Source organism: Ursus maritimus, unplaced genomic scaffold (assembly GCF_017311325.1).
Source record: "Ursus maritimus isolate PB19 unplaced genomic scaffold, ASM1731132v1 scaffold_30, whole genome shotgun sequence".
Lineage (NCBI taxonomy): Eukaryota > Metazoa > Chordata > Mammalia > Carnivora > Ursidae > Ursus > Ursus maritimus.
This window is the reverse complement of record NW_024425564.1, coordinates 2585095-2612848: the sequence shown is the minus strand read 5'-3', so window position 1 is coordinate 2612848 and position 27754 is coordinate 2585095. Positions and strand designations below refer to the sequence as shown.

Sequence of the window (27754 nt, the reverse complement as noted above, 5' to 3'; positions counted from 1 at the left end):
ATGCATTGCTCTATTCCCTTCTCCCCCTCGTCTCCTTTATTATCTGTAGCTCCGTCTGTCTTCAGTCAGCCACAGACACTTATGCCTACATAGATAACCAGAGTGGTGCAGAGAGAGAGACAGCCGGGTGTCCTAGTCAAGAGCACATACTCTGGAATCAGACTTCCTGGGTTTAGATCCTACCTCTTTTACTCCCAGCTGTGTGACTTAGACCATATTTTCTAACCTCTATCTCCTGGTTTCCTTAACCATAAAATGTTAATGGTATATACCTCACAAGGTGAGATAGTATCTGGAAAGTTCTTAGAGCCTGCCAGGAAATATTTGTCATCATCTTCATTAGCGACTTTTGGGAAACAGTTTTTCCTTTACCTTCCCACTCTGTTGTCTACCTCTGAATCATTGAAGTTTAATTTTTTTGTTTTATTTAACTATTGTAACAAGTAGTAAAGGTGGGTCCCCTCGGCAGGCTACTGGTAGAAAGGTTTCAAAGCAGCTGTGCCCTGTGGTTTTATCTCACAGACAGCTGCTTACTCCCTGGTGTCTGACTCTTTTAGAATGCTAACTTTCACGCGCGCCTGGGTGGCTCAGTCAGTTAAGCATCTGAGTCTTGAGTTCAGCTCAGGTTTTTGTCAGTTTGTGAGATCGAGCCCCACATCGGTCTCTATGTTGGCGTGGAACCTGTTTGAGATTCTCTTTCTCCCTTTCCCTCTGCCCACCGCCCCCCACCTCCCCTCTCTTGCACATGCACATACTCTCTCGAAAAAATAAAAGAATGCTAGCTTTCAGCCTGTAAGAAATATTCCTTTTTTATGCGTACTTCTTTTCCTTCTATGAGCTTTAACTAGAAAACCTAGCATTTAGATTTTTTACGATGGGCTTCTTTTTTTCAATACATGAAAATTCATTTCAAGATTCTTATGTTAGTAATACACCATTTCTTCTCTGCTTGGCTCTTTTTGAGACAGATATTCTCCTGGATCATAAAAATCAAAATCAGAGGATTTGTATTTGTAATATACCAGAACCCCCATCGTGTCAGTTGTCATCTGTTTGGGTGTAGTTTTGGTGGCCTGACAAGGGAAGAGGGAAGTGTTTTCTATTTTTTTTCTTGCCTGAAGTGTGCAATTGCTTATAGTCTAGCATAGTGGTTCTTAACCCTCTTTTTTCATCAAAATATTTTAGGGAGCTTTTAAAAACTCCAAATGCCTGGGCACCACCCCAGAGACTCAACTACAGTTGATGTGGGGTCAAAGCATGGGCTCTGGCATATTTTTTAAGTCCCCAATTGATTCTAGTGTGTAGCAGGTGTCGAGCACAACTGGAGTTTAACCCGTTTGACTTTTATTTTTAATCTTTTAGGCTGATCCTTAAAAAATTACTTAGTTAGGCAGTCTTCCCTCATTTTTTTTTTTAATATACCCATGAGATCAGAAAGTTAAGAATTTGGACTTATCTACTTGGGGGCCTAGAAGGATGTGAGAAAACCTCTAATGGAACCCCCTGTTTTTATAGATGTGAGGAAACCAAAACCCAGAGAAGATAGATCCAAAACTGTTATTTATGACTCAGGTCACAGTTTCTTTCCATTATTTTATTTGTTGCCTATTCCCCTAATTTCTAGAACTTCTCTTCTTAAAACCTTTGGAGAATGTGCTGGGCCCACATATTCTTCCTTTGCCCAGAGAAGAATGCAGCTACCTCTTATTTATGATTTTTAAATGAATCTGCATGCTGAGGCGACCTCTAGAGCAGAGTGCTCTTTATTTGAGTGCAGTTTTCTCCCTGTTTTCCTCCTGTATTAATCAGCTTGCATTTAGAGCTGGTGGCTTCTAGATAAGCGCTAATAGAATTTTCTGTGGTGTTGCAGGTGTGTTATATTTGTGCTGTACACTATGGTGGTTGGTGGCCACCAGCCACATGTGGCTATGGAGCACTTAAAATGTGGCTAGTGAAACTTAGGAACTGATTAAAAATATCTCTGCGGTAAAATGTATTAACATAAAATGTGCCATTTTAACTTTTCCTTATTGTGGTAAAATATGCCTACAAAATCTACCATTTTAATCATCTTAAAATGTACAGTCCACTGGCACTAATTACATTCACAAAGTTGTGCGGCCATCACCCCTATCTTATTTCCAAAACATTTTCATCACCTGAAACCAAAACTCTGTACCCAGTGAACAATAACTCCCCCATTTTTCTTTTCCCACAGCCTCCGGTTTCCTCTCTTCTACTTTCTGAATTTGCTTATTCTAGATATTTCTTATAAGTGGAATCACACAATATTTGTTCTTTTATTTCTTGATTATTTCCCTCAGCCATAATGTTTTCAAGGTTCATCCGTGTCGTAGCATGTTACCCAGAACTGTTATGTTCCGTTATGTTGCGATGGCCGTTGTGTGTGTAGGCCACATTTTGTTCTTGGACTCATCTGTTCGTTGACACATGGGTTATTTCCACCTTTGGCAGTTGTGATTAATGTTACAGTGAACATTGGCATACAGTTATTCGTTTGAGTCTCTGCTTTCAGTGTTTTGTGGTGTAAATCTAGGGGTGGAATTGTTGGGTCACATGGTAATTCTGTGTTTAGCTTTTTGAGGAGCCACCAAACTGTCTTCCACAGCAGTTAGTTGCATCATTTTTGCCCACCAGTGATATGAGCAATTTCTCCACATCTTCACCAACACTTATTCCGTCCTCTTCCACCTCCCCCCCTGCTCCCTTTTTAAAAAATTATAGCCGTCCTCATAGGTACGAAGTGGTACCTCTTTGTGATTTTAATTTGTATTTCCCTAATGAACAATAATGTTGAACATCTTTTCCTGTGTTTATTGTCCATCTGTGTATCTTCTGTGGAGGAATATCTGTTCAAGTCCATTAGCCATTTTTTATTGGGTGGTCTTTTTATTGTTGAGTTTTTAGTTCTTCATATATTCTGGATATTAAACCTTCATTAAATGCATGATTTGAAAATATTTTCTCCCCTTCTGTGGGCTGTCTGTTCACTTTCTTGATAATGTCCTTTTATGTACTAAGATTTTGATTTTTTAAAGTTCCAATTTATTTTTTCTTTTGTTCATGTCATATCTAAGAATATATTACCAAATTCAAGGTTGTGAAGATTTACTGTGTTTTCTACTAAGAATTGTATGGGTCTATCTCTTATATTTAGGTCTTTGATCCATTTCAAGTTAATTTTTGTACACGATGTCAGGTTGGAGGTCCAGCTTTATTCTTTTGCACGTGGAAATCCCGTGGTCTCAGCACCATTTGTTGAAGAGACTATTCTCTCCGCCCCGAATGGGCCTGGCACTTCTGTCAAAAGCTAATTCTGTTCCATTGGTCTGTATATCTGTCCTTATAGCAGTTCCACACTGTTTTGATTCCTGAAACTATATGGTAAGTTTTGAATTCAGGAAGTATGAATCCTTCACCTTTGTTCTCACTGTGAAGTGTTTGGTTTTGGTTTTGGCTCTTCAGGGTCTTTTGTAATCCCGTACGAATTTGAGGATCGACTTTTGCATTTCTGCGGAAAAGACTATTGGAATTTTGATAGAGATTGTGTTGAATTTTTAGGTCACTTTGGGTATTATTGACATCTTAACAGTATTAAGTTTTCCTATCCATGAATACTGATGTCTTCCCATTTATTAGTTCTTAATTTCTTTCAGCAGTGGTTTATACTTTTCATCGGACAAATCTTTCACCTTCGTGGTTAAATTTATTCCTAGGTATTTTATTCTTTTAGAATAAAAGATTATAAATGGAATTTTGCTTTCTTTTTTCTTTTTGTTTTTTGTCTTTTGTGTTTTTTTTTTTTAAGATTTTATTTATTTATTTGAGAGAAAGAGAAAGAGCACAAGCGGGTGAAGGGGTAGCGGGAGAGGGAGAAGCAGACTCCCTGCCGAGCAGGGAGCCTGACATAGGGCTTGATTCCAGGGTCCTGGGATCATGACCTGATTTGAAGGCAGATGCTTAACTGACTGAGCCACCAAGGCACCCCTGAAATTATTTTCTTAATTTCCTTTTCAGGTTGTTTATTGTTGGTGTATAGAAACACAACTGATAATTGGTTGATTTTGTACACTGCATCTTTACTCAATTTGTTTATTAGCTCTAGTAGCTTTCTTTTAAATTCTCTGGTATTTTCTATACATAGGATTGTGTCATCTGCAAATAGAGATGGTTTTCCTTCTCCTTCCCAGTTTTTCTGGCTGGAACTCACAGTACAGTGTTGAATAGCAGTGGTGAAGTGGGCATCCTCGTTTTCTTCTTATCTTAGAGGGAAAGTTTTCAGTCTTTCTCCACTGTCTATGATTTTAGCTGTGTATTTTTCAATAAATGCTCTTTATCATGTCGAGGAAGCATCATGCCAGAGAAGTTCCTTGGTATTCATAGTTTTATGAGTGTTTTTAATCCAAAGTTCAAGTTTTATTAGATTTTATTTAGATTACATTTAAATTTAATTAATCACACATGATTGGTATTGCATTGGACAGTGCAGTTTTAGATCTCTACAAGTCTTGTTTCTATTCTACCTTTCTCTCTCTCTTTCTCTCTTTTTTTTTTTTTGTAATTAGTCCCCTCCTTGAGAGATTCTTTTAGTACTGGTTGTTAATAATCCTTAGAGTTTCCCTAAAGGTATAAGAAATACTAATTTTTGTATTAAAGCTAATTATATATTGTTAGTTTGGAAACTATTTTTGTTTATACTATGTAGATTCTTCCATCTAGCTCAAAAACAGTATTATTTATTTAAAGAATGAAGCCCTGCCTTGTAAGTCCAGTTGACTAGGAATATCAAGTGGACATGGCTGGCAGCACGTCATATTTAGAAGAGAGTGAGGATACAGAATGTCTCTTCAGGTCTAGTGCTAACTTATTTCAAATGCCATTGGTTTTGAGAAGCGTGACCAGTTAGAAAATAGTTTTACCAAGACTTAATAGTTTGTAGCCTACAGGAAGAGAGAAAATGAGTTTCACAACTCTGTTACCCACCAGATACTGTTTTCTCTTTCAGAGATCACAGCATTTGCTTGCTGTGGTTTTCCTTTCCTAGGTAATCACATGAATTTCCTAAATGTGTAAAACTTTCTTCCTTCTTTCATTTTAATAGAAGTGATACTCTTAAAAGATGTTAACTAGAGGATGATGGAGCTGATGAGTTATAATCCACTTGCCATTAGCTGCTGTCTTACTCCATATGAATTTCCTTAGTGTATTAAATTTGTTCCTTAATTCTGCTTTATTCATTTCTTCCTTTGATTTTTTTCAAACATTTTATGAAATACTTACAGAAAGACAAAGAATAATATAATGAGCACCTATGTTCATAGCTCCCAGATCGTGAGATAAAACATGCCAATAGAGCTAAAAAAAGCAGGCTCATAGCGGAGGAGCCTGATGTGGGGCTCGATCCCATAACGCCGGGATCACGTCCTGAGCCGAAGGCAGACGCTTAACCGCTGTGCCACCCAGGCGCCCCTCATTTTATTTTTTTTAATTAAAAAAAATGTTTAAAGTAAGCTCTGCTCCCAGCGTAGGGCTCAAACTCACAATCCTGAGATCGAGAGTTGCGTGCTCCACCAGCTAAGGGAGCCAGCGAGGCACCCTTGTTTTCTCTCATTTTAGAATTTATTTATTTATTTATTTTAAGGGAGGAGGGGCAGGGGCAGAGGGAGAGAGAGAATCTCAAGTAGACTCCCTGCCCAGCATAGAGCCTGACTCAGGGCTTGATCTCAAGACCCTGAGATCATGACCTGAGCCAAAACCAAGAGTTGGCACTCAACCAATTGAGCCACCCAGGCGCCCCTGTTCTCTCTCATTTTAAAAAGCAGTTTTACTTCAGACACTAAAAGCAAGTGTCCTAATAAATGTTGAAGAAGAAAAATATTTCACTAGATTAATTGCCTTTTCTTCTCCCAACTTGAAAACATAGAAATTTTTTTTCCCAGAAAAGGTTGGAATTTTCATGTGTGTCCACAAACTTAGAGTACCTTAAGAATTTTTGTGTATGTGACAGTGAAAATTACTATTTTGACAACCAGGAAGAGAAGAAAGTAGGTTAAGTCTTCTTCTAGTCCATCCTGTCACCAGGAGGATCTCCTACCCTCCAAACACTGATGTTCTGGCTTTGTCCATATGGGTTTTGTCACATTGAAAACTGTGGCTCACACGCAGCAGTAGCATCAGGGAGGTCCTGCCACTGGTCCTCTTCCTCGTCTTCAACTCTCTGGCCTGTGGATGCTTTCTTGGAGTTGCCTAGAACACTTAGAAGTGAAGAGAATATTCCTCTCTTATTTTCTGTAATTACCCTAGTACCCTTAAGTTGATTTCCTTAACTGTTTGTTCTACCTTTTACTTTTGTTACAGAGAACCGAAAAGAATTATCTTAGGTCTCAGTGGTTGTTTTAGAAAGAACCAGATCTAGGATTTAAATTTTGACAATTTGATTATGACCAGTAAAGTGCGTTTTTACCTAATAGTAAAAATTTCTTCTATCTGGGAAAAAAAAAAGGGTTCAACTAGTTATGAAGGATGACTTGTGGAAATAACTAATTGTCATAATGTGGTAAATTGTGCTTTGCTCTGCTTATGTAGCTACTTGAAGCGCCTTCTGGCCTTAACTGCCTGGACAAATTGTAATGGCCTTACAGTAGCTGGTACTATTGGAAGACTGACCTGTATTTCGATGGATTTGCCAGTTCTTGGAAAACCTATGGTGATTTCTTCCGAGGTCTGCATGCTTTGACTTCCTTCGTGCAAGTGCTTTTAGCTACGAAGTAGATTTTTATCTTGCATTGTGTGTTTACTAATCTACATATTGGCTATCCTGCTGTAGCGACTCTCTTTGTCCACAGCCCTTAACGCACTCATGGCACCATGTCTGTATGTTTTCTATGGTACACACTTCAGATGGAGTGTTCAAAAACTTTGTTAAGCCTGATACTAAATGAAACAACTTTTCTTTTTTTTTTTAAGATTTTTTTATTTATTTATTTGACAGAGATAGAGACAGCCAGCGAGAGAGGGAACACAAGCAGGGGGAGTGGAAGAGGAAGAAGCAGGCTCATAGCGGAGGAGCCTGATGTGGGGCTCGATCCCATAACGCCGGGATCACGCCCTGAGCCGAAGGCAGACGCTTAACGACTGTGCCACCCAGGCGCCCCTGAAACAACTTTTCTTAACTGTTTTTTGTATTTAGATTTTCCATAGAGTGTGGTCATTATAGGTTTTGAGGACAAGGCAGGGGGTGGAGCTGAGTTAAAAAGCATATTACAGCAAGTCTTTTCCAGCCAACCAATATTTATCAAACTACTCTGTGGAAGGTGCTAGAGATAAAGTAGCAGCTGTTCCGAAAAACAGTGATCATACTCAGTGGAAGTGAGTTATAGGAGTTACTGGGACAAATGTCTGCTCTCTAATTATAAAATAAGACAGTGATAAAAATGCTATAATAAAGGTATAAAGTGAATTATTGAGAAGAAGTAGAGATTAATTTGAACCTAAGATATCCGGAAAGACTTCATGGCAGAGTCCTTGTTTGAGTAGGACTTTGAAGAATAAATAAGAAGAAGACTTGGTGGGAGGGGAGAGTGGAAGGTTTTTCTGTTTATGACTTGGAGAAATAAGAAGCTGGAAGCTGAGCAGTGCCTAGAATATTTGGTGTGCACTGAGGCATTGAGTACATCAAGGAGCCATAGTCTGAGGCAGAGTCAGAAAAGAAGCGAGAAGCTTGGTGCCAAATCAGGGAGGGCCTTGAGGCGCTGAGGAATTGGGGCTTTATTCTTCAGACCTGTGATTGTTTCATACTGGCAGAAGCAGGAGAGAGACACGGGGTCCCCCAACTCTTTGCTCCAGGGAGCACTGTGAGTAGTGGGGGTGGCATACTCTTTAGGTATGTTGAAGTGAAGTGAGGGCAGTAAAGAAACAGCCCAGAGTCTTCTGTCGTCCCGGAGGGAGTGTAAACCTTGACCCTCATTTCAGTAGTCAGGAGTATCTTAAATGAGAGTACCAATCTCAACAGCTTTATTTCTAGAGACTGGTTTTTAATGCGTATATTGTAAAACTTGTTTGAGAGTTGAAGGAGTCTAGTTGGTTTTCATATATGATATGTTTTGTGATGTGGGATAGCTACCCACTTAAATTTGTTCCTGAAGCATGTGAGGAGACTTAATACTTGTAAATTGAATAATTTTAAATGGGCAGAGGGGATCTTGTACTAAATTCTATTGTTGTATAGTTAATTTGATTATTTTAGAGCAAGACAGTAATCATCCACCTTCCCCACTCCGTCCCCATTAATGCATGCTTTAGATTTTTTTTCTTGTCAACACTTTGAACTAAGAACCAGTATTGAAACTTTAACCTCCAGAACACATTGATTCTTGCCATTTGCAGATGACAATATTCTCTACTATTCTTAATTTAGAAATAGTTTGTGTGTGGACTTGTTTCTAATTTATCCTTGTTTTCTATAGAACACAAGTTGTTTGGGTCAAGGATGGGGTTTCACAAATCTTTTCTTAAAGAGCCAAATAAGAGTTTGGGGACCCTGTGGTTTCTGTTGTAACTACTCAGTTCTGCTGTGTAGGGTGAAAGCAGCACATGAAAGAACGGGCGTGGCTGTGTGCCAATAAAACTTTATTTTCAAAACAGGCAGCAGGCTGAGTTTTGCTGACTCCTGTCTAGAATTTTCTTCCATTTAAGTCAGTTTCGTATCTGGGGGAAAACAAGAGAACAGGGCAAGATGCCAGTGATATTGCATAAGTAATTCCTGTAACTTAGGCAACTATGGTTCGCAGAGGCCATTATTGTTACGTCACACCACATCACCTTTAGATGTGTAGTCATAAGCAGAAGTCTTTTCTTCCATCCTCCTTTCCATCCTGCTCGACCTTCTCCTCAAGTCTTTTGACTGCCCACCACGTAGCAGGTGGCAGGCTAAGCGCTGGGGATAGGTGGCGGGAACAGCCAGGGTGGCCCCTGCCCTCACGGAGCTACGGGTCCGTAGACGTGACAGACAGCAAACAAAGTAACTCCAGATTGTGATAAGCACTTCGATGTTTGCCAGCATTGTGTTGAGGCAGAGAATACAGGGAAGAGGGGGCTTCCTTATTTAGGGTGTCGGGGAGGCCTTTCCGAGGAAGTGAAGTTTAAGCTGAGACCTGAAGTTGAGAAGGACCTAATAGGCGAAAAACCTGACAGGATTTGTGACAGGCATCACAAGACAGTCCTCCTCCCTTCCTTTTTCCCTGAATGTCAGTATAGACATGGAGATACGCTACTCACATTTTCATAGAGGATATTAAAAGCTGTTTTATATGATTTTTTTTCTCTCCCCTTTTAACTTCCTCTTTAGGCAAGGCTAAAGGCAGTAAGAACAAATGAAAAGTTTTTGGCTTCTGGTTAATACGTGCACAGACATCCTGAGTGTGCATGGAAGAGTTGGCTACCAGAATAAAGGTTTGGACGTTGTAGCCTATTGTTCAGAGCCTCTGGGACGTGTGAGGTTTGTCACTGCCTTTGTGAGGTGGAAGCCTCTCTGCTCTGCTTCATTGTGGCGCTCCTGAGGAACGAGCCGCTGCAGTGGGCGAGTGGGGCCCTCTGCTGGCCGACTGTCACTCACCGCTCTGCTCTGCCTGCGGCGGCCACGTAGAGGGAGAGGTTTTCTAGAGGGCTCACTCGAGTGGTTAGACTCTGGGATGGGCAAAGGCTCCTGTCGTGTCACAAGCTCCTTAGGTGAAGGCTTTCGGGGAATATTCACAGGTGGCCTTGCCTAGCCCTCGCTCCTCTGCTCTGCTGCTTTTTTCTTATCTGTAGCGCTCTGCTTACCAGTGCTCTTCGCTTAACTGCTACTGATGCGTCGGTGGAAGGCGAGGGGGTAGCGTGGGCTGAGGGAAGCCCTTGTGTTCTCACCTGCTGTCTTTGGCAGCTGAGTACCCAGCTCCGGTCACTTCGCTTTACTGCTGAGTGATGTTGACAGAACGCAAGTGAATCTGAATTGGATACGTGTGCGGCAGCATTCTGAGTCTTTGTACAGGGGGAGCATGTTCTACTTGGAGTGACCGTCCCGCAGAAGCCTTGATCTAGATGAGTTCACCGTTTTGGCCTGGTTTGGGTTTTTCATTTTTGTTTAATTTAATTTGGGGGGTATTTTGTTTTGTTTTGTTTGTTGTTTGTTTTTTATTTTTATTTTGTCCCAACATTTTCCTTTATAGTCCACCATTAGATATTGATCAGTTGAAGCTCATTTTAAGACTCGTTGGAACCCCAGGGGCTGATCTTTTGAAGAAAATCTCTTCAGAGTCTGTGAGTTGATGCTTTGATTGTAATTATCTGCCCTGTTGGGAGCCTCTGCCACTTGCCTTCCATCAGTCTGTACTTTGCCCCGGGTATGTTTGTAAGCATGTGTGCCCCTTTGTGCTGACTTCCAGGATGAGGGGTGGGTGTGCGTGTGCGTGTGTGTGTGTGTGTGTGTACACGTGCACTCATCTGCCCCCATGCATGAGTGTGTTTTGTTCTCTGTTGGAGTATGTGCTTAAATCACGAGAGCTTGAATTGGGCAGTAGTATCCCAGTAAATGATTTGAGAGTCTAACTCATTCCAAGAGATTAAAGGAAAATATGTCTCTGTTATCAAGCCCTGACATCATCTTTCTCAGAAGTTTCACATATACTTGAGTTCTTTTTATTTTTTGGTTAGTGCTTGTTCTCAGAGCATGAGCTTTACCACGCATTAGTCGAGCTTCACTACAAGAATGAAATGTGCATTGTGTCCACGCTACTACTGCCCCTTTCCAGAAGTTACTGCTTTTTACTGTTTTGGAATAGACAACTCACACATCTTGTAGAAGTTGTCTATTCCCTACGGGGGCACCTCTGCACCCTGTCTGCAGACCAGGATACCTCACGTCCACTGGAGTAGCCTTGTAAATCCTTCCTCCCACAGCCTGCCTTTGTAATGACAAGTCGAATAACCTGAGAAAAAGCTTTGGAGCTAATGCTTTCCTGCCTCTAAGCAGGGATTTAGAGAGAAGCCATGGGAATGTGACTCTGGCTTACTTTGGCTCCAATTTCCTGCTGTTGGTCATTTTCTGGGGCCAGAGACAGGAGAGAAATCACGAAAGCTCGGCCTTGCTCCCTTTTCCCCTTTGTCTGCTGCCAGGCAGTTGACTAAAAGGGAAAAAGAACTGTGGAGCCAAGCTCCAGTGGTGCCTTCTTGAATTCTCCTCCCAGCATTCCGACTGAAGGGGTCCCTTTGCCCAGTTGGAAGGACTGCTGGGTGGCTTGAGGCAGGCCGAAGCAGGTGAGTTTGAATGGTTCATCATCTCCCTTATAAAATAAAGAATACTGTCATCTGATATGTTTCTGGTACATTCCATTAAAAGACCAGAAAGCCCAGTGTATTTATGAATTTCCACTCTGAGGGTTGTAAGAGACTGTGCTGGCTCTATTATTTTGTTTCATTTATTTATTTAAGATGAAGAAGGAAAAGCACAAAAAAACTGTGACTTGCCTGAGTCATGCACTGAGTCACTTGGCAGAGCTGAGTGTAGATCTCAGATGTTCTGATAACATGATCTCTAAACTTTAATCTCATGCGATTGCACACTATTTTGAAAGTCACTGTCAGAGTTACTGACCACCGTGTCAATCCAAAGGAGTATTTTCTTTTGCTTTATGAAATGCAGAAGCTGGAGAGAGTGAATCAAAGAAGATAAGGAATGCTGCTTAGAAAGGATGGTGCTTTCTTGTTTTAAATGCATGTGCTTAGACTGGTAATACAGAAGACATGGAGGCAAGGGAGTGGGGGTGGGAGGAAGTTTATTTACCAATAGTGCTAATGAGACTAAGATAGTAAATTCATTCCCTGTCTGGGAATAGCCACTAGGAGCTCTTTCTCAGTCCCCTCTCCCACACCCATCCATCTGCCTTATAGGTATGTGCTGTTAGTCACAAGAATTTCTAAAAGAAAAGGCATGGGTAATACAGTGTTTACCTATTATTAATCCATCATTTATTTTTAAGAAAGAAACAACATCAAGTGCCCAACTCAACAATGGGATGTCTTCACCGTACGTGAAATAGGGGCCATCATACATTTAAATAGCTCTAGAGTTGGGCATGATAAAATGGACTACCGGAATATAGAACATGACCCCGTAATATTGTATTGAGTATAGGAATAAGAAAGGTTTTTTTTTTGTTTTTCCTACATGGTTATGGCAAGTGGATAAAAGGGGTTTAAATTGATGTTAGTAATACTGCCCAAGTACTGGTTTATCTTAAAAGCATATGATGTGTTTGGGACACATGGTGCGTAAATAACAAAGCCAGGTGAGTAAAATTGCTTAAGGATTTTAAAAATTGAAAGAAAAATTCATTAGTGAAGGAACGTAATGAAAGAAATCAAATAGCTGTTTTCATTACTCCTGAAAAGTAGTAGGGTAATAGTAGGACATTGTAAGAAAATGCGATAATAAATGGGCTGATTGAGAGCAAGTTGGGATATGCTGTGAGAAAGGGGATAAATAAGTCCTGGCAGCTAAAGGAGAGAGGACTGTTTTGGTAAGTGACCCAGTACCTATAGTAATCAGCGAAGGGACAAAAAATCATATTAAGAAAGTAAAACCCCTTTCAGTGACTCCCATTTTTCTCTAGAAATATATTCTTCCTAACGTCCTGACAGAAAGGGGATATAATGACCTATTTGACTAAAGGAGACAAAAATAGAAAATGCACAGGCCAAGTATTGTTCCCAAGAAAGAGGAGAGAGGTGGCAGGATTCTAAGATTTTAAGACCCAACCGGTATTCTGCTGTCGCTGGTTTACTTAGTGAGCCCCGTTTGTTGTATTTCTTGGCATGCAAAGTACTGTTTGTTTCGTAATTTGTTTAACGGTAAATCTAAACTTTGTTGAGAGAATGTTAAAAGGGCTTCATGCCACCTTTGAATTTGCTGGCCTCTGTCTGTGGGTGTAAGGAGTGTGAAAGGCAGGATAGAGCCCATGGTCCCAGTTCTCTCCTGCCGGCCAGCCTTCAACGTGTATTTGTAGTCCTCTGACCACTGGGGAATTTCAGTTCAGAGGATGAGTTAATGTGAAGAATTACTGAAGGAAGCCACAAAGAAGTGTGATTGCCTGACCAGGGTGCTCACTGAAGATGCCGCTACAACCGGAGGAGGGAATTAATAGTTTAAGAAGAAAGGGAATATAGTAAGATTTTTATTGAATTGCATTGATTTTAAAAATCCCATCACTGCTCCTGTAATAGGAACACATGATAAACTAACAGTTCATGTAACATTTTGGAGGAGGGGGAATTGTGTTAAAGTTGATGGGGCAGCAAGAAGAGAGAAGTTTGGAGTACCGTTCCCATATGTGCTTGTACATATGGAAGACCTAGTAGTTTCGCCCTTGTCAGATCCTTGCAGAGCGTTGTGCAGACTTCCTCCCGGCTGTTTATTGAATGAAGTCAGCCTGTTCACCTGCTAGAGACTTGTGGAGGAAATCACTGTGGCTTGCTGTAATACCATGAGCAGCCAATTTCATCTTTGCCATTAGCTTCTAACTTTGCCCCATGTCTCCTCTTCATCACCACTGTGTGTTTGTGGCATGTTTTATAAATGTACCACTACTAATGTCTTCGAAACTTGGCATTACTTATCAGCTCACATACCCACCCATGTCTTACATTTGGAGGGGTGGTTCCTTGGAAAGTTACCAGAACCTGTGCCATGAAAATTTAACCTCTTCCTTGAATGGATATATTGAAAATTTTGTTTTGTCCAAAGCTGAATCAAAATTTTCTGAATCATCTCCATTTACCCCCCAAACAAGCAGGTTTTGGCCATCAGTGCTTGAAAACAGTTCTCTGGCTGGCATCCTGGATCAAGGGGCTGTCTCTTTCCAGGGAGCCTAAAATATTTAATGTTAAAGATGATGCTAGAACTAAAGGAAAGCTATTTCCGTATCTGCATGGCCAGTTACCGGCTGCATGCCTAATAACTCTCACGCCATTCCACAGAAGTGTGCTTTCACATGCAGCCTTGGGCTCCGGCCTGGGGTGGATGGGATGGGTGGGGAGTGGGGTTTTTTGTTCGTTTTGGGGTGGCTTTTTTGGCCTTCTTAAGAACTTGAGTTGGAAGTTATTTTTTTGCACTGTATGTTTAACAATGCCCTTGACTAGGCATCTAAGATATTAACCAGCTTCAGCAGATTATGCGTCTGACGGGGACCCCCCCTGCTTATCTCATTAACAGGATGCCAAGCCATGAGGTGAGAACAAACAGACTGGATAGGGATATCCAATTCAGAAGGCCGCATTCGCATTTTGTTGCCACTGTATAACCAACACGGTTTTTAGTATCACTGAGCGCTTGCATGTGCCTGGAGGGCTACTAAGGTGATGACTGCCTCTGTGCTATGGCAGGTGCTGACGTTTGGGATTAAATGTCATCCAGTCCTCTGGATTGAGAATATGATTTGTAGGCTTGTAAACAGAAAATGATATTAGTTTTATATTTGGGTTTTATGAATTTAGTGCGCAAGAGACTGTTGTGTTTTCCTAGTTAGGGTACGTTAGCATCTGATGACTGTAGGCTGGAAGTGTATTGAACTGAGGGCCATTAGGATGCTTTCCTAGTCATCGATTTTTTATAATGACCAAAAGAGGATCCTTCCTTTAAGGTAAAAAAAAAAAAAAAGTCTATAAAATATCTAAACTAATAAGTACTTCATTTAAAAGAAAATATACAAATAATATGGAATAAATATGAACGCTTATATAGGGTTAGGTGTCTTCTTTACCAGTTCTTACTACTTAATCTAACACTAGTTTTAGTATCAGAGATGGTTGGGGCGCTTCTTTCCAAGGTGCCTTTAATCTTTTTGGGAGCCAGGTTGGCATCACAGAGGCCCTTCTCAGCAGTGTTTATCTATCTTATTAGAGCGATGACTGTTCTCTGCATGAGACAGGTGTCTCTTACCTCTGTGTTCCCTTCATCCTTTTATCTACATGCTCGAGTAGGAAGGGACTACAGACATGTAGATATTCAATTCCTAGAACTTTCTTTTCAAATTGGAAAGATTCTCAACCACAGTGGACCTCTCCTGCTTGCTGTACATACAGTGACTAAGAAGGTGAAGTTGCCCGAGTAACCAGAACTTTTTCTAGGCTTGTGTGTGCATACACACACACACACACACACACACACACACACACACTTTTACTGTTGAGCTGTATTAAAACAGGAATTTTCAAGAAGCGGTTAAGATAGATCCAAAGAAATTTTATCTCAACCACTCAGATGGACTGATAGTGGGATTTATGTTTTGAAACAGGGAAGGTCGTAGACACAGTGTAATACCTAATATCTGAAGTACACATTTATGAGTTACATTTATATGAGTATTTGTATGATTATTCTCAAGACCAGTTTTTGGCTTTGCCTTGGTAGAGCTATCAGTCCTTAAAAGTATTTGGCACCTTAAGTTCCTTTGAGTGGATCTCAGAAATTGTGAAGTTGAAACACCCTTAGGGAGTGAGAGCAAACTTTCTAAAGGCAACAGGGAGAGCAGCTAACGTCTGTTGCGTTCTCACTCTGCACCAAGTCCTGTGCCAAGGAAGTGCTGGTTGGTCACCTGCAGTCCTCACTGCTGCCCTGTGAGGTAGGCATTGTTAATCTCATTTTATAGAAGAGGAACTCAAGCCTTAAAGAGAACAAGTCACTTGCCCAAAGTGATGAAGTCAAGATTCAAACTCAAGCATGTTCTACGATAGGGACCAAACTTACAACAACTATTATATTGGTAATGTTGTTTGTGTCAGAATTTTAGTTTGAAGCTCTCTCGTGAGCTTTATCTTATTTGAATATCACAATAACCATACGATACAGGCAAGCCAAATACTAATATCTAATACTTATATTTTGCAGATGAGGTCACTGATGTGTTAGTTGAGACTTGCGTAAGAAGACGTAGCTTCTAAGTGGTAGGGGAAAGATTTCTGCACAGGCCATGTAACTTATAATCCACTGTTCTTCGTCACTCTTATTAAATTGCTTTAGTATTTAAAAAATGTGTTCAGGACTTTTAGAATAATATACTAAGCTTATGTTTGCTTTCTTATTACCAAGATTACTTTGTTAGCAAGGTTTCACATTGATACCCTTTTTATAAACTAGGATCAGCGCCGCCAGAAGACTACTGGTCCTAGACTCTCTGGGAGTACCAATCCCTATGCTAACTTTAGCTTTCTAGGAAGGCTGTCTCAGAAGGGGGATTTTTTTAGATATCTTGGCTTCATTTTTTTTTTTTTTTAACTTCTGATCCTTTCATCAGAAAGCTAATAAAAGGGAACTTAATTGCTTAGCATTCTCGTTCTCTTGAAATGTGATCGTAAGAGATCGCCAGAATAAACAAAAGTGCTGACCACACATAAGGAAGTTAGGATGGCAGTAAGAGAGAAATCTCCTAACGGAATATCAAAGACCGTCGTAAACATGGAAGCTAGCAGACTTTGTCAGTTAACACTTGCTCCTTGGCAGGACTGAAACTCTCTGGGAGCGGTAACATCATTGAACAAAGCCATTTTGAAAACCTTTTATTTTTACAGGCAAGAAATTACATTCAGTCTTTGACCCAGATGCCGAAAATGAACTTTGCAAATGTATTTATTGGTGCCAATCCCTTGGGTAAGTTGATCATAGCCTCACCTCATGAATATTGAATTATTAATGATATAAATTGGGGATTTAAGAAGAGTTTAACTTTTGATTAGATAGGGTGCCATTAATTAAATCCTGGAAGGTGGTAAGTAATGCCATTTGTTACCTATATTTGTATTGTCGGGTTTTTTTAACCACATAATATGCTTATATATTTATATGATCCTAGAATTTGGTGGAGGAAGTGGGCTTGTATGGTGAAGAAAGGAGAGCAAGTAGTGGGGATGTTGGGAGAAAAGATCGAGGGGCACAGGAAGAAGGAGGTACAGAGGAAAGCCTAGGATTTCACAGCTGCTGCTGTTTTGTGGTATCCCAAGCCAAGGGCAAAAACAACCGAAGCACAGATGGGTGTTTAGAGGAACCCCCAGGAGCTCCCTGCAGTGTGCCCTGCACTGCCTGTAGCTTCCCAGTGCCACAGATCCTGCCGTCTTCGTGCACCTTTCCTTTCTCCTCTTCTTCTGCCCCCCAGGGACAGTTGTGGAACGAATCTGCCACCTCAGACTCTAAGGAATGGCTCCGTATTCCTTCCTGCCACCATCACTTCCAGGATCCTCGGCAGAGGGCTGTGACAGTGGTAGCTGCAGGATATGTACTGCCTTGGCTAAAAAGGGAGTTGATTTATTCCTTAAAGTTAGGGGCTAATATGTGCTTTGGTCGGCCCCTAGAAGTGGCATTACCTGAGACCCTACTTCCCTGATTCAAGGATTGTGCAGTAGACCGTGCCATTTAACAGCAGACACAGAAAAATCAGATCGGGCCTTCCCGTGAGACAGGGAGGGGAGCCAGGCTACGATGATAGGTAGTATAATCAACCTTCTCACTTTCCTGAAGATTGTGTTATATTGGCATGTTTTAAAACCTCTCAGTGGGTCATCCCTCTGCTCGGTCCCAACAGCTGTGCTGTAGGTTTAGCTTTACCCTTGAGAGCTGGTAGTCACGATGCCCTCTTCAGAAGTTGTCGTGAAAGCCAAGTGGTTTTCCCTTTTTAAGTACTTCGTCCACAGTGATCGTTGAGAGTGATTTCAGTGTAACTGTGAGAATTCTTACAATCGCATTTTTTCAAATGTTGAGCAGTCCTGGGTGTCTGTGTCAGCCTTGGAGATTGTAAGTAGGCCAGATCTCAGCTGGGCCACCCTCACACCCAAAAATGAGTCCACAAACTCATCAGGGGTGTATACAGAATGTTATGCAGTTGTTCCAGGTTCGCATCTGCCCCGGTGTGCTCGCATTGGCTTTATAGGATTTATTTGAAATCTGTTATCTAGTTCAAGGATCTGTGACAAGCTCTGTTTGAGTCGTAGATACTCTAGGATGTTGGGAAATCATGCTGTATGCAATCATGCTGTATGCTGGTAGCCTTCTTGTCTGTCATTCTGTTCCGAATGTATTTTCATCATACCAGTTCATGTTTCAGACCTGGCAGTGCTCACTGTTTGGCTTCCTGTTAGCCAACTCCAAGAGATTTGTTAACTCATTATTCTTGGGGGGGGGGGTGTACGTGTGTGTCCCAGCAGCTTATTTAGGTCACATCCATCCTTCTCTGGAATCATGACATTTAAACATTCAAAAGAACTGGATACCACTTAGCAATACAGACTGCCAATGAGTTGAATGGAGGCTTTGGGCCATCTGGTGCTCAGCACTGCAGTTCTCAGAATTTAAACATGCCTAATAGCTCACTGCCAAACAGTGACGTCATACAAAGAGTTTCTTCCTGCAGACAGAACATGGTGTTACTGACCATGAACTTGTGCCCAGCATATTAACTGAGCAGGAACACACCAACGATGTAAATAATGACAGCTGTATTTTGTCAGTCACCGACTTCATGTTTGACTCTTACTCTCAAAACATGAATTAAAACTTGAATTGCCCTTTGATACAGTGTGTGTGTTTCTGTGTCAAGATCTTAGAGGAGTCTTTTCCTTATCCCTAAACCTTATTCCTCTTCAAGGTTTGGTTATTAGGACATAGTACTTTTCACCCTAGGAAATCCAATCAGATGCAGTGTGTGGCCGTTAATTGGTCCCTGGTTTGAACAAACCAGGTATAAAAGACAACTTTGGGATAATTGGAGACATTTTAACATAAACTGGACTTTAGATGATTTTTGAGAATTTAAATTTAGTTGTCAGATATGATGGTTTTGTGATTATATAGAAAGATGTCTTTATGCTGAAATATTTAGGGATAAAGTGACATGTCTATCATTCTATTTTAAAATGGCCCAGCAAAAAATGCAGTTAGAGAGAGAGAGAGAGAAATAAATAATGTTAATAGTTGGATATGGGTGGTGGGCATAGGAGTATTCACTGTACTCTTGTTTTGGATATTGAAATTTTTCATAGTGAAAACTTTATATTTCTTTTATCCAGATGTCTTGCCCACACACCATGTAAAACCCTCAATTTGTTCATTGTCGGAAGATCCATTTGATGAATATTCATTGCCTTATGTTAGTAAATAAACAGCACAGGGAGGCAAAAAAAAGTAAAAAAAAATTTAAAAACCACCCTGCTTACCTTTTTTAGATTACTTTGGTTATAGGATTTTCTTTTTTTTTTTAAGATTTTATCCATTTGTTTGAGAGAGAGTGAGCGTGAGTGGGGGGAGGGGCAGAAGGAGAGGGAGAAGCAGACTCCCTGCTGAGCGAGAGTCCCACCCCAGCTGGATCCCAGGACCCTGGGACCATGACCCGAGCCGAAGGCAGATGCCCAACCAACTGAGCCCCCCAGGCGCCCCTAGGCTTTCCTTTTGACACCGTTTGACTCTGTGGTAGCAGTTTGACATTGGTGTTCCGCAAAAGCTTGTTCAAACAGAGTCTCAGTTATTTTTAAAACTTCCTCTTTAGTAATGTATTCTTAATACAAAACACATCCATACACACACGCACACACACACACACACACACACACACAAGAAAAGGGATAATGTTTCCTAGCAGACACATGGGAGGAGAATTCTTTGTTCAGTATGAAGACTCAAAACCGTGTGTTTGCTTAATAAGGTCTAATTTTTTGCTAACTTGTTAAAAACTTTTTTTCCTTCCAATCCGTGGGACTGAAAGCTGTCGACTTGCTGGAGAAGATGCTTGTATTGGACTCAGACAAGAGAATTACGGCAGCCCAAGCGCTCGCACACGCCTACTTTGCTCAGTACCACGATCCTGATGATGAACCAGTGGCTGATCCTTACGATCAGTCCTTTGAAAGCAGGGACCTCCTTATAGATGAATGGAAAAGTAAGTCCTAAGAGCAGGTCTAACATCTAGTGTGAGGACTTAGATTTAAAAATCTTTCTTAGGTGAGCCACTAACCAAAAGCTATGGGAAAATAGAATTTCTGGTTATAACCAACTTGTTAAAGCTGGTAACTAGTGTCTCTGTGCAGAATGGATATGTTCCTCTGATAGAAACTGTCTGCCATAGATGAGGACACTCTGGACCTCTGAGGTGCTTATGTCTGGTCTGATTTTGCACACACTTCCCTACATCTGTCTAGAGCTTCGAGGTTCTCAGAATCTGCATTTACACCATCTGTCTAAGTAGGGAATAAGGTATTTTTATAGTTTTATAGTTGATAGAACTCTAGAATTACAGTTTTACAATTGATAGTTTATTTCTTGTGTGTTAACCTTAGACCTAGTTAGGGACACAGCCAGAAATGGAACCTATGTCTCCTCTATGTCCAACTTCAAATTTTTTCCATGAAACACACATTCAGAACTCCAGGGAGATCCCCAAAGCCAGAATTATCTGTTGCTGCAGCTTGTAGAAGGGCTCTGTTTTTCTTGAGCACGTTCTCCAGAGTTTTAAAAAGGAGGCGCTGCTGAATGAAACAAATAAGTAAAAATAGTTCTTTTTTGTATATCCTTGAACTTCTGTGTAATCACATGTTCCTTTGGGGTGTCACACATGAGGCGGTTATTTGAAGTCCATCAAACCACTAGCCTGGACGGGAGGGAAGGACCTTGAGCTTAGAAGTTAGAGTGCCTGCCAGCGAAGAGAATGGTCTGAACTCTCCTATCCTATCTTTCCTTCCCAATTTTTAGGCCTGACCTACGATGAAGTCATCAGCTTTGTGCCACCACCCCTTGACCAAGAAGAGATGGAATCCTGAGCATCTGGTTTCTGTTTTGTTCATCCCACTTCACTGTGAGGGGAAGGCCTTTTCATGGGAACTCTCCAAATATCATTCAAGTGCCTCTTGTTGCAAAGATTTCCTCCATGGTGGAAGGGGTGTGTGTGTGTGTGCGCGCGCGTGTGTGCGTATGTGTGTATGTGTGTGCTCCTGTGCGTGTGCATGTGTGTGTCTGTCTTTGTGGGAGGGCAAGAGAATAGGAGCAAACTAGGGTCACAGTGACTACGTGAAGTCACAGGAGCTCCGCGGCAGCCTCTGCTTGCTCGCTGTGAGTCCGCTCGGGCACGAAGAGCTGCCATCTCGTTAGGGCTTGTTACACGCAAAGGAAAAAATAGTCAACGGCCCAGATCCCAGTCATGCTTTGCCATTTTGGCGTCTCCCAGGGCCCTGCCTTGGGGGGCGGGGGGCTCGCCTGCGTCCCATAGTGGCACAGAGGGAGGGCTCGCACTTTCTGGTTGCTTCAGAAGCCGTCCCTCAGCGACGGCGCGCAGCCAAAAAGGACCAACTGGCTTCTGTGCACTAGTCCGTGGTTGATTTGCTTAGGCTGATTCTCAGACCTCAGCAGGTATGTCCGAAACTGTAAATATGCTTGTGCCTTAAGGGGAGAGAAGCAAGTGTAGCTAGTTCAGCGCGGCAGACGGAGTGCTGAGCCAGGCAAGCAGTCGGGTTGTCAGACGGCCCCTGCGAACCGGAAGTAACCAGCGAGCCCTCGGAGGCCTCGTGTGTGCGTGTGTGCGCATGCGTGTGTGTGCCTCTCTCTCGCCCTCCCGCCCCAGGGGATGCCCTCTCTCTGCTCGCCCCCCGGCCCCCCACGTGCAGCGCCGAGGTCTCTTGCGTATTAGCCCCAGCAGGCAGAAGCCGGTTCTTGCTGTCAGTGTACTTCCCGTGTGCTCTTTATTCCCAGCAGAGTGACGATGTGTTTTGCACGTCTTGCTATTTGAGCATGCACAGCTGCTTGTCTGTTCCTTCGGGAGGCCCTGGTGCCAGGCAGGTTTGCCAGTGAAGACTTCTTGGGTAGTTCAGAGCCCACATCACCTCGGCTGATGCCGCGGGCAGGTGACATCACCCTCTCTCCGGCCCCAGTGCTATTTTGTGTTGAACACAATTGATACTCCAGGTGCTTTTGATGTGAAAACTATGAAGAAATGGAACAGATGGGTGTATAGCATTTTCATTCTTGCCATCTGGTTTTCCACAGACTATTTTGGGGGAGTCGACACGGGAAAGATCAGGGCTTTTTCCCGGGAATATCTCCGACTTTGAAAAACAATTGTTCTCTTCACTCCCAATAGCCAGTGCTAAGAAATGCTGAAAATCGAAGTGAACAATAAAAGCTCATGAGGCCAGAAACTCCTTTTGCTATCTTTGCCTAAACATGGTTATTAAAAAGTAACGAGGTGTCTTTTCCACCCTTCTTTGGAAGAGGGTCTTCTTGGCAGCTTAACATTGACTTTTTGGTCTTGGTTTGGGGAGAAATAAATTTTGTTTCAGAATTTTGTATATTGCAGGAATCCTTTGAGAATGTGATTCCTTTTGATGGGGAGAAAGGGCAAATTATTCTAATATTTTGTATTTTCAACTTTATAAAGATGAAATATCCTCAGGGGTGGAGAAGAGTTGTTTTCATAATTTTCTGAATTGCAAGTGTCTCGTGCTACTTAAGGGCCCATGTATTTAAACCTCTTGTGAAATAAGAAAGTACAAAGCCACTTCCACTGTTGGCTGTGTGACAGAATCTTGTATTTGGGACAAGGTGTATCCATTTCTCTGTCACAGCGCAGTGGTACATGCGCTCTGGAGGGACAGGGTAGGACCCCTGAGTCCGCTGGAGCAAGAAGGAAGGAGGCAGGCTGACGGCGACGGCACCTCACCTGGGACTCTCCCCCTCTTTAAAGGAAAATGAACGCAAAGGCCTCATCTCCTTTACATGCAGTTCAAATCCTCGCAATCCACAGCAAGATGAATTTTATCAGCCATGTCTGGCTGTAAATGCTAGTGTGATTTCCTACAGAAATACTGCTCTGAATATTTTCTCATAAAGGTCTTTGCACATGTGATTGTATATGCATTAGGAGGCTGAATGTTCCAGGAGCCTGGACTCAGCCGGAGCCGATGGAAGAGTTCCTTGGTTTCTGAGCACCATGCTCCCATCTCCTGATTTCTCTGAACAGAAAGCAAAGAGAGAATGAGGGAAACTGCTATTTTATTTGTATTCATGAACTTGGCTGTAATCAGTTATGCCCTGTAGGATGTCATACAATACCACTGGTTAAAATAAAGCCTATTTTTCAAATTTAGCGAGTTTCTCAAATTTATTGTATTTTTATGTTGATTGTTTTTATTTAGTGTACAATATGGCATTATATCGATGTTCTTTCAGTTGCGGCCTGGCATATGTTTCTGATAGATCTTAATATTTACTCCTAAAATTTAGAAAACACTTTAACAGAGCTCCTTAGTTGTACACGTTATGGTGAAGCAGAACTGAGATGTAGATGGGCAGAGCAAATAGCAAATAAGCTATAACATGGCAGGCAGAGGATTACTATACTTGGGTGTCAGAGTGGCCTGGGACAGGGGTCAGCAAACTGTGGCTCAAGAGCGAGATCCAGTCCACCATCTGTTTTTGTAGAGTCCGCTAAAAATGGTTTTTACATTTTCAAATGGCTGACATCGAAAGGACAGTATTTTTGTAGTGTGTGAAAAATAATGTAAAATTCAAATTTCAATGTCTATAAATAAAGTTTTATTGGAACACAACCACACGTTTGTTTATGTATTGTCTATGGCTGCTTACATGCTGCAGTGACAAAGTCGAATGTTGCAGCGGAGACCACATGACTTAAAAAATCGAAACTGTTCACTCTCTGGCCCTTTACAGAAAAAGTTTGCCGACCCCTGGCCCAGGACTTCGGTTTCCTCGTGTGTAAGATGAAGTTTGTTTAGATAGTCGTTTGGGTTCTTTTCAGCTTTGACATTCTCAGACTACCCGTAGAAAGTATATTTTTGTTTGAAAATTGCCAGAGAGAAGGTTGTATGTGTACATATATACATTGTTCATAGACTTTGACGCAAATGTGTTTTATGACTCTTATCTTATGGCCCTTGACAATATTCTTCAAAACTGCTGAATTGCACCACAGGCTTAAAGGGCCACAAGTTCTCGTGGCTGTTGTCAGGGTGTTGGTGTGCTGCTTTTCTCTGTGACCGAGGAATGCTAACAGGTGTCCCAGGGTAGATTGTGAGGCCCAGCCCGTGAGGATAGCGAGAGTGTGCAGCTGGGTGTTTTGTCCTATGGGGTCTGGGCCCAGGTTGGCAGCTGGGAATAATGGCAGAAGGCAAACTAAGCACAGACTCTTCTTCATCCTTTCCTCATTATCTTCATAAGAGGGTAAAAGAAAAGGGACCCAGTTGTCACATGTGGTCTGTCAGCCCCCGTAAGGATCAGACAGTTGTAGGAAATATTTTGCCGTCACATACCAGGCATGAATGCCGTGACACAACCCTCCTCCTGGTCTTCCGAGTGGAGGCCCTGCTTCTTAGCTCAAGGAGAATTGACACCAGAAAAAGCTCACCTAAAGTGAATCCAGTTAAAATGGGGACCAGAATTGCATAGTATGTGGTGGGGATTGGAGGAGAGAGGAAGTCTGATTGGGACTGTCATGAAAACGGAACAAAATTATAAAAGCATATTCATAATTTCAGATACAATTTGTAATGAACAAAGAACGAATGAAGTACTTCTCAGTGACATCGCTGCAATATCCTTCCCGTTTTGATTTTTGTAGCATAATCATAGAGGAAATTTTTGCAAAAATATTTGAGGTATCCCTCAGTTTTCCTAAGGGCCTCAGTCTTTTGATATTCACATTGTTCTTTTTTATTAAGAATCTTTTGGTGATCACTTTATCACCTTTCCCTTTTTATTGTTGTCTGGCCTGAGTCTGCCAGATCCACATTTTTGAGATCTAAGCAGTTTTCTAGCATTATCAAGTTTATTAAATCTACCATCTTTTGCAAGATTTGCAATTATTGCAATTAACCTGCACTGTGTTTGTGTCATTGGTCATATGCTCATACTAGAGTCAGTCGGAGACTCACAGAAGACTAGAATGGGCAGGATAGACACTCTGGGTTCAGATACTAATGAAGCAAGGAGGGACGAATGTTATAAGTAGTCCATTCATTAGTGGATGTTTTTGTGTGACCGCGTTCACTTTCTGTGCAATCTGATAGCTGTGTGGACTTGGCCAGCAAATATGCGAATGAAGACCTTTTTTATTTATAATACAGATATGTTTTAATACACTTCAACTTTGAACGTAGCATTTACACTTCTCAGGACTTAGCGGCATCACAAGTGCACGAATGAAAAAGTAAAAGGTTATTCATGGTCGTTTTTTTTTTTTTAAGATTTTATTTATTCGAGAGACAGCAAGCACGAACAGGGGGAGGAGCAGAGGGAGAGGGACAGGCAGACTCTGCACTGAGCATGGAGCCCGACGCGGGGCTCGAGCCCACGATCCTGAGATCAGGACCTGAGCCGAAATCAAGAGTCAGACGCTTAACCGATTGAGCCACCCAGATGCCCCTTTTATTTTATTTAAAAGAATTTTTTTTGAGAGAGCACGGATGAGTGTGGGTGGGGGGGAGGGGCAGAGGGAGACTTCCCGCTGAGCTCAGAGCCTAATGTGGGGCTGATCTCACAACCCTGAGACCATGACGGGAGCCAAAATCAAGAGGTGGTCGCTTAACCGACTGAGCCACCCAGTCACTCCGTGGTCTTATTCTTTATAATAGCAAAATATTGGAAGTAACCCACATTTCTGTCAATGAGGACTTGATTAAATAACCTGGTTATCTTACGGTGGAATACCATATATCTCTGTATGGATACATGCGCAAGATATATTAGGAGGAAGAGAAAGTAAGTGGCAAAGTGTAGGATATCATCCTCTCTTTTTACTGGTAGAAAGGTACAGCTAGAAAGAACCTAAAGGAACACACACCAAACTCAGCAACCATCTCTGGGTAGTGGGATTATAGGAGGCTCTAAATTTGTGCAATTTCTGTTGTTTTGTTACAAAACACTGAATAATTTCTTTTGTAATCAGAAAACTTTAAAAAAATGTTTTGATAAGAAAGATTTTTTTTTTTTTTTTTTGGTCTGTGTGACCTGGGGAACCATTCCCCAATTTCAGTTTTGCCAGGGTCAGAGCCCAACTTTCCAAGATGGAAGAACACTTGCTGGAAAGGAGTTGCACCCAGCTGTTGGGCCTCCGAGGAGCAGAACAGCACCACTGCTGTGTGGCAGGATTCTCCCCGCCCCACGCCCCCGCTGGGAGGGCTTGGCAGTTTCTTCCCCAATAGAGGAGTATATTTTATGGATCTGAAGCCGGATTTTTTAACTTCGGCACTCTTGACACCTCGAGTCAGATTGTTACTTGCGGAGGCTGACCTGTACGCTGTAGGTTGTTCCACAGAAGATGACAGTGGCGTACATACTCCCTTCTCCCAGCTCTGATAGCCAAAAATGTCTCTAGACGTTGCCAGATGTCCCCTGGGGCAAAGTCACCCCTGGTTGAGAACCATTGGTCCAAAGCTGAGACACCTCAGGATGTCCCACTGGTTCGGTCAGTAGAGCGGGTGACTCTTATCTCGGGGTCGTGAGTTCAAGCCCCACATTGGGCCTGGAGCTTACTTCTTTAAAAAGTGTTCTTTTTTTAAATGATAGAGCTGAGACACCTCTAGTCTTGCAGAATAACGAAGACTCTTCTTGAAATAATTGAAGGTTAACACCTACTAACCTGTTCTCACTTAAAGACGTAGGAAAGGCCTTTTTGAAGACTGGAGTATATCTTCTTTGGAGAAAAGGAAGATGTTAGTTCAGAAGAAAGTATGCTTGATACCGGATTGAGGCTCTTCCATTTTTCAAAAAAAGAAAAAGGAAGTGGGTGTTGAGTGAATAAAATTATTCTTTGTTCAGAAGCGTTTTGGCCATTGCCACAGCCAGAATATTTAACTTAGTAATTAAACTGGGGTATGACTGCAAGATTTTCTTAGGCGGGTGATGGGTTACCGTGGAAAGAATACTGGGTTTGGAAGTGATAAATCCCAGGTTCAAATCCTGACTCAAGCTTTTGTCAGGCATGTGACACTGGGATTATAGTTTTTAGTTTTCATGTGATTGTAAAGTTTAAATGAAATAACAAACCTCTCCGTGCCCCGTATGTTGGGGACACTCGAGGCACTGGTTAGTTTGTATCTCACTTGAGTGACCTTGGGTGATGAGGCTGTTCTATCAGAGTGAGCGTGGGAGTGTCCTCCCTACGCTGTGAACCTCTAAAACCACATGGGAGGAGAGGTCCCAGGATGAGATAGTCCAGGGCCTAGCTCCAATGCAGTTTCTGGAAAACTCCCATTATTGAGGCCAGAGGCTGTGGTGTGAGTGCACACAGCCAGAGGGACACTGCTGTGCTGCACACCTTCTTGATTCATTCGGTTTAGAGAACGTGCTTTATTGAGAAGCCACTAAAGAAGCTAAGTGAGGAAGTAACCTCAAATCCAGTTTTGCAGTGAAGAAAGTCTACATACACCACCACCTTTTGAGTGTTACTGGGGAGGATGCAAAAAAAATGTAGCCTGGCCCCTTGACAAAGAACTCTGATAAAGTTCTCGACTCTATCAGATCCAACAGGCTTTTGCATGACTAACATTTTTTTTTAAGATTTTATTTATTTATTTGACAGAGAGAGACAGCCAGCAAGAGAGGGAACACAGCAGGGGGAGTGGGAGAGGAAGAAGCAGGCTCCCAGCGGAGGAGCCTGATGCGGGGCTCGATCCCGGAACACGGGATCACGCCCTGAGCCGAAGGCAGACGCTT

The 27754-nt window shown here is 42.0% G+C and overlaps 1 protein-coding gene across 3 annotated transcripts in view; it reads left to right on the top strand.

Annotated features, from left to right (window-relative positions):
• MAPK14 (mitogen-activated protein kinase 14) overlaps positions 1-23168 on the top strand; it is a 72108-nt gene extending 48940 nt beyond the window's left edge. Inside the window, exons 9-12 of one of the 3 annotated variants that reach the window (XM_040644699.1) lie at positions 14203-14282; positions 16621-16699; positions 19800-19973; positions 20783-23168. In XM_040644699.1, the coding sequence (XP_040500633.1) occupies positions 14203-14282; positions 16621-16699; positions 19800-19973; positions 20783-20850 (401 nt within the window). In that variant the 3' untranslated portion in view covers positions 20851-23168. Of the gene's footprint in view, positions 1-10237; positions 10318-14202; positions 14283-16620; positions 16700-19799; positions 19974-20782 lie in introns of those variants that run through there. The other 2 variants (XM_008693395.2, XM_040644700.1) reach the window with 2 other exon arrangements.
• The last annotated feature ends 4586 nt before the right edge of the window (positions 23169-27754 follow it).